We start from the raw sequence: 7,406 nt of genomic DNA on the forward strand, positions 1-7,406 counted from the left end.
CATTTATTACTTTAGTTTGATCGGAGTTAAAATATTCTTCAGTAATAAATCATATTATATCAAAACATAAGCTTATAATAGGTGAGAAATTATTTACTCTTAATATGCATAATATTTTACACCATGTACCAAAACTCGCCCTAAGCGCGTTCACTATTGAAGTTTTGATTTGAATATTATTTGTCAAGCATTCAGTAGTGAAGTTTGATCAGAATTTATATATTCTTCAGTAATTAATCATCCTACATTAAAATACAAACGTATAATATGCGAGAAAGTTAGAAATTATTTAGTCTTAATAAGCATAATATTTTTTTCGTGTTCCAAAACTCGCTCCGAGTATGTCCATTTGATTAAATTAATTGTTTGACAAGCATTCAGTACTATAGTTTGATCGGAGTATATATATTTTTCAGTAGTTGATTACTTTGTATTAAAATATAAACCAATAGCAGGGTAGAAATTGTGAAATTATTTAGTTATACAGTGCATATTCTGCCAGAGACAATTGAAGAAAACTGCAACTACTCGTGAAAACATACATTAAAAGCAATGTAGATGAAAGTAATAACTATTGTTATTAAAATTACCGATATATAAAACATTTTACACCAGGTATTTGAAAAAAATCGGAATATATTTTTGCATATAACATAGTTTCCATTGAACGCATAGAGTACATATTTAATTACAAATATCTTTAAGATCACTTCGAATTGTAAAAATAGCGCTAGTTACTTGTATTGAAGTATAAAATATTTTATTACGTTCATTTTTACTTATAAAGCACATAACAATATTGCTCTCGCCATTTAACCGATGTTAAAATTTTTCTCCACATTATTTTGCTGCACAGCACCCTGAATACGGCAAAACGGTTGCTCGCAACCCTCAAGTCCTTTATGGGGACCAAATTAACAGCCACAACAACAATAACCTTTTCTACTGGTATACTGTGGTAAAAGAGGGAAAGTATTTGCACGTCGGTCGGATGCAAGAACGATAGAATACAAGATTGCGCATTCCCGCAGAATGACATTTGTGGCAACGGGTAAACAAAGAATATGGCGAAGAGTGAGTTGGCAGTTGTGAATTTGCAGTGAGAAAACGTGTTTTCTTCTCGATTCACCAATTTATCAAGCCATCTTTGAATATAGCAAATTAAGCACTACGTTAACAAAAAATATACAACCACTCTTGAAATGTGTTCAAAAGAATAGGTCTTATTAATTAACTATTTAGAGTTTTTGTGTTTGTATTGCAGGTGCCGAAAAAGTGATAATATCTTGTCGCAGCGCTTGTTTTCCTGCAGAAAGTGGTCGATGCTTGCTTACCTCCGATTTTAATTTGTAATTTGTGGTATTTCAACGTTTTCAACTTAACATGTCGTGTTTAAAAGTGGTCCATAAAGTGATTAATGCATATTACGCTGGTGTCTAAATTGTATGGCTTCTCCTGCCGGCAGAACTCTACCCACTTTCTGGCCAAGGCGTCGTCGCGGGGAAACAAAACAAAACTGAATTTGGGGGCTTTACCCTTACGGCTGCTGCAATTCAACACACGACACGACATTTTTATAAAGTTTTTATTACAAATAAAACGGTTTTTACTTCAGAACGCACGAATTACTTCGATTTTTCACTTGAAAATACACAATACGTTTGGACTTGTTTCTAAACAAAAAGTTTGTTTACATATTGCCATAAATGTCAAAGTCGGCAAAACCAAAGAAGCGGTTTCGGGAATGCGCCACCTTCAGTTCATTTCACCATGGATCGGATGTCTTGTTAGGCCGTTTAAATGGAATTACGCAGATGTTTAATATATAAATGAGTTTGTAAAAGGGGCCGAAGCATATAACATAGGCGTGGAAGTTTTTATCAGCCATAACTTCTGTACCACAAGTCACATGACCCCTTTAATTCCTTCTTATATGACTTTCGAATTTAACTTCAGTTTCCAGTTCGCTTAGCTTTTGAGATGACAATAAACAAAAGTGCCTTGAAATAAAACCCAAAACTTTATCGAAAATAAAATGCATGATAATGCAATTATGTTTATAGATGCTTTCAAGTATTAAAGCCATGCTGCGAAATAATATTAGACTTATTATTCGTAAGAAATTAGAAGGTTAAAATTCAGTTATTACATTGGAATTTCTACTATTATATAATTTATTGGAGATATTTTAATGTAAATAAAAACACCTGACGTGCCAAAAAATAATTAATTAATTTCATTCCATAGCACCCAAGCTATACTACTATTCTCCATATTCTGCTATCACGGCTATGGTGAAATTGGAGCAGAAATAAAATATAAAATTTTTATATAAACTATTTTTCATATTTGTATAAAGACGTGGGGTGAAACCCGCGGGTGAAAGCTAGTACTAAACTAAGTGAGGTCACTTGTACATAAATGGTTTCTTCTGGAAATTCCTAAAAAACATGTCTCGCAGATATGCCTTGAGGAGAGATTTATAAAGCGGTTAGTTTTTATAAAACATTTCAATATCACTTGAGGTTTCAGTATTCCCAAATTCTCCACCGATATTATTTATATTCAGAATGCAAATATGCCTTGAGGAGAGATTTATAAAGCAGTTAGTTTTTATAAAACATTTAACTTTCACTTGAGGTTTCAGTATTCCCAAATTCTCCACCGATATTATTTATATTCAGAATGCTGCTTTATGACACATTTACCAAAAATCGCAGGTATCTTCCTGAAAAGAATACGAAGAATACCAATGTTTCTGAAACAGGGAAATTGTCGCTGAATTGTCGATTTAGTCGCTGAACTCATATCCTGAACCGCCTAAGTCGACTTAGGAAAGAATTGAGTTATATATGCTATCGTTTTCTGCAACTACTATTCCATGTGTATGTGAAACTCACATTTAAAAAGTTATATATGCAAATATTTTGGTTTCCCCATAAGGTTAACATTACAATCCAAATCTTTAAAGCGTTTTTTCTCGAATTCAGGTTTTTCGACTTAGGCGTTTATTGCTTATGACCAGAGACATATTTTTTTTCGAATCCGCAATTAAAAATGTATTTTTTTTTACTTATTCTCGTATGTGCTTAAACTGGTAAATTATATAAACATAGGAATGCAAGCAGAAGAAGCTCGCATCCACATTGCGCATATGCGCTTAACATTTCATCTCCAAAGCAAATATTGAATCTCATTTAATATATACTTTAGATTTTAATAATCATTGACCCATTTTAGATATTTTTTGTGGAACAAACGCCGAACTCTTTCTTACTACACAAAGTTAAGCAGAAACTGAAATTAAAAATTTTAAATTAAGTGGTTTACAATTTAATGTTAAATTTTGCCAAGATTTATGAAAGAGAACCTTGATAATGAATTTTTTAAGACCGCGCCGATTTTCGCGCCAAAACTCTGCTTAACCGTTGCCATTGGTCAGCATATTGAAAATATATTGGAGATGGTTAAGAACGACCGCAGGAATGCAGAAGCAGTCACTACGGAGTTAATTAAGAAAGCTCGTATGATTACCGCCGACCTAGGAGTAGAAATTTCTCTACCACACCTGGCAGGTAAACAAAAAAACAAAAGTAACCCCCATCGGTCAATGAAAATAAGTACTTCCGACGACCGATAATAATACCGAATCTGGATTCACTAACGGCCTCTTTGCAACAAGACTTTTCCAATAAAAATACTCCAGCTCCAGCAGATGTACAAAAGAACGCGAAACATTTTGAACAAATCTATGATGATATTGATATTGAAGTTGTAGATCTATTTAAAGAAAACACGAATTTCTACCAGCGATAAATAAGTGTATTTCTATTTTGAGCACTTCTCCATGCACAACAGCGACTGTGGGGCGATCGTTTAATACATAAGAAGCATAACAGGAGAATAAAGGCTTTCTGGACTATGCCTCATGTGTGTCCATAGAAGAATCGTTACCGAAAACCTTGATTCAGTGGGAAATAATCGAAAAGTTTTTCTGAAAATCCGAGACGTTTGATATTAGCGTAAAAATTATTTAATATAAAATAGAAATGTTTTAAGAAACATGTATATTTACTTCAGCCCCCCTACATTTGAACCTGGATACGCCCTGGATAACAACTGTTTTGATTTTCATAGGAAAGGTGCATAGGTGAAAGGTTTTTGTGAAGTAAAACCCGATCGATAATAATTCAGGATATTTTATTAATGAGTAAAAGTAACAAATAGCAAAATGGAAAATGATATTAATTAAACTTGACTTGACCGGAAGAACAGTGGAACGGAAGAGAGCTAGTACACGAGTTAAGAAGAGCAGAGTTGCCTAATACACTTCTGAAGTGTTTTCTGACATTCGTTATAAGTTAGTGATACCAGATTTCTTACATTCCCCTGCACTTAATTAATGTAATATAATATATTCAAAAAGTTCAATTATAAAATTATTGTAGTCAAACTTGATTGAAACGCTCAGTCTGCTTCCGGACTCGTTTGGAACGCCGGGGTAGTACTGACCCTGCGTTAGGTGTTGATTGTTCTAGCTCCGGTGAACGTTTGGATGATTGTGTTTCGTTGGCTGTGGCAGGCGGTCGCTTAGGTGTTGCATGGTTATCTGCCGGCAACTCAATTTCGATATTGTCGGTATCTAGTTTCGGATCTGACGTATTATATTTTTGTAGTCGCAGCTGATTTTGGTGACGCCTCCACAACCCTCGATTTGTCTGTACACTATACATCTTTTTACCCAGTATCTGTTGTATTTTTCCTTCAACCCAACGTGATGGCCCTGCATAGCTTCGAGCCCAAACTCGTGCACCGGATACAAATTTACTTTCTGACTTTTGGCGCTGAGCCGACGTTGGGAACATGGCCGCTAGTATTGTTCGTGGTTGGCGACCATGAAGTAGCTCTGCTGGCGACTTGCCAGAGACCGGATTAGGTGTGGTTCGAAAAGTGGTAAGATACTTGTACAAAGCACGCTCGGTCTGATGCTCTGTTTTCATTATTTTCACAAAAGCTTCTTTAAAAGTTCGCACGAACCTTTCTGCTAACCCATTTGAGGCAGGATGGAATGGTGCAGTTGTAAGATGTTGGATAGAGTTCCGTTTGCAGAATTGTTGAAACTCGTGCGAGGTAAATTGCGTTCCATTGTCCGTAACAATGGTGCACGGAAGCCCTTCGACGGAAATAATTTTCTGAAGAGCGGCTACGGTCGTTGTTGTAGTTGCTGCCGATAGCTCAATTACATAAGGAAACTTAGAATATGAATCCACAATAATCAACCACATGCGGTTATAAAATGGGCCTGCGAAGTCCAAATGTATTCGCTCCCATGGCTGTGTTGCTTCCGGCCATTTTGAAAATTCGCGTTTAGGCAACGATGCAGTCGATTGACATATAGAGCAGTTGTCATATATTTTTTCAATTTCTTTTTCGATCGTAGGAAACCAAACATACCGTCTAGCCATCTCTTTCATGCGGCTTTTGCCCCAGTGTCCGTCATGGAGCATCGTTAATACCCTGCCTTGAAGTTGTTTAGGTATGATAACTCGAGTGTAGTCGGTATGCAACAGTAGTACGCCATTCTGTACTGATAAGCACAGGTTTCGATTGAAGTATGGCAGAAGGCTTTTTGGAATCGCATGCTGAGGCCATCCGTCAAGCACATATTTGAGCACCAGCTTCAAAGTTTCATCCTCTTCAGTCATTTGTTTAATAACGTGATCCGTTATTGGAAAGCTATTGACAGCGGCTTCATAGTTTACATCGATGCTAAAAACACTATTTTCCCCTTTGTCAAATTCAGGGTCCTCACCACATGGCAATCTCGAGAGCGCATCTGCATTAGCGTTTTGAAAAGATTTCTTATATCGGATTGTATAGTTGTATGCTTGAAGTACAATAGCCCAACGTTGTATACGGTGTAATGCCATAACCGGTAGCCTTTTTGCGGGATTAAACAACGTTGTAAGTGCTTGATGATCAGTGAAAAGCTCGAATTTTCTCCCGTAGAGATATTGGTGGAATTTAGTTACGCCGTAGATAATGGCCAAAGCCTCTTTTTCCACCTGTGAATAATTTATCTGACTGCTGTTTAGTGTCTTCGATGCGTGTGCGATTGGCTTTTCCTCACCATTCTTGAAACGATGCGATAAGACCGCGCCAACACCCAGCTTGGATGCATCCACGGCGAGTATGATAGGTAGATTGTCGTCGTAATGAACTAGTCGAGTAGCTTCAACGATCGAGTTCTTAAGAGATTGGAAGGCACTCTCCTCTTCTTTTCCCCACTGAAATACAGAACTTTTTCTTCGCAGCCTATTTAACGGCGCTGCAATTGTTGAAAAACTATCAATAAATTTATTATAATAGTTTACTTTGCCAATAAATGCCTCTACTTCGGTCACGTTTTGTGGTCTAGGCATATTTTTGATCGCATCGACACGCTTTTCTGAAGGTTGGATACCCTTATCGTCTATAATGTGGCCCACGTATTCTATTTGCTTTTGTGCGAAACTACATTTATCTAATTTACATTGTAACCCGTGGTGCCGCAAGCGTTGAAAAACCATATTGACATTGGTTATGTGTTCGTCATCATTTTGACCTGACACAATTATATCGTCGAGGTAAACGGCGCAATGGGGAATATCAACGATTACTTCCTCCATAAATTTTTGAAATAACCCTGGGGCGCTTGAAATGCCAAATGGCATTCTTTGAAATTGAAACAACCCAAAAGGAGTCGTTATAACCATAAACTGTTTTGACGTTTCGGCCAGCTCTATTTGCAAATATGCTTCACTCAAGTCGATTTTTGTAAAGCACTGCCCTCCTTTTAGTTTATGAAAAAGTTCTTCGATACGTGGAATTGGGTATCGATCGATTTCAATTTGAGGATTAACACCCACTTTAAAATCTGCACAGATTCGGAGCTTCCCGTTTGGTTTTTTCACCACCACAATAGGTGCAGCCCATTCGCTTGTGCTTATTGGCTTTAGCACTTTGTTATTTACAAGTCGTTCTATTTCTGCACGTACGTCTGCATGTAATGCAAACGGCACATTATAAGGTCTATAAAATTTAGGTACTGCGTTAGGTTTCAACCTAATATTAGCTTTAAACGTTTTACAAGGACCCCCTGCTGAAGAGAATATATCAGCATACTGCTGGCTGCATTCCTTTAAAGAAGCTGATAAAGCATCGCGCGACGTGTGGCTTTGCATAGTTGAAATAGACTGAATTTTCTCGTTAGTATTTAGTTCGAATTTTAATGTTTCAAACCAATCTAGTCCTAGAATATTTGAAGCCTGGTGTGAATCTACCACGAGTAGCTGCATGTCTTTGGTGTCACCGTTCCACTCAACATTGACCTTAATAGCACCCTTCAATTTAATCAAACCTCCCCC

General features: G+C 36.8%; 1 protein-coding gene across 1 annotated transcript; it reads right to left on the minus strand.

Annotated features, from left to right (window-relative positions):
* Nucleotides 1-2,670: 2,670 nt before the first annotated feature.
* On the minus strand, nt 2,671-6,713 carry LOC118749345 (uncharacterized protein K02A2.6-like). The gene is made up of 2 exons (XM_036484139.1): nt 4,513-6,713; nt 2,671-2,728 (listed from the first exon to the last, which is right to left on the minus strand). The coding sequence occupies exons 1-2, from the start codon at nt 6,711-6,713 to the stop codon at nt 2,671-2,673; spliced, it is 2,259 nt and encodes a 752-aa protein (XP_036340032.1).
* Nucleotides 6,714-7,406: the final 693 nt, after the last annotated feature.

This window comes from Rhagoletis pomonella, unplaced genomic scaffold (genome assembly GCF_013731165.1).
Source record: "Rhagoletis pomonella isolate Grant_MI unplaced genomic scaffold, Rhpom_1.0 Rhpom_scaffold_00015, whole genome shotgun sequence".
Taxonomy (NCBI): Eukaryota; Metazoa; Arthropoda; class Insecta; order Diptera; family Tephritidae; genus Rhagoletis; species Rhagoletis pomonella.

Excerpts from the sequence above, each read along its gene's own strand:
- LOC118749345 (XM_036484139.1), bottom strand. The coding sequence starts at position 6,713 with ATGCCATTTGGCATTTCAAGCGCCCCAGGGTTATTTCAAAAATTTATG. Across the intron at positions 2,729-4,512 it reads CAATCAACACCTAACGCAGG|GAAGATACCTGCGATTTTTG; the intron begins GTCAGTACTACC and ends TATTCTTTTCAG.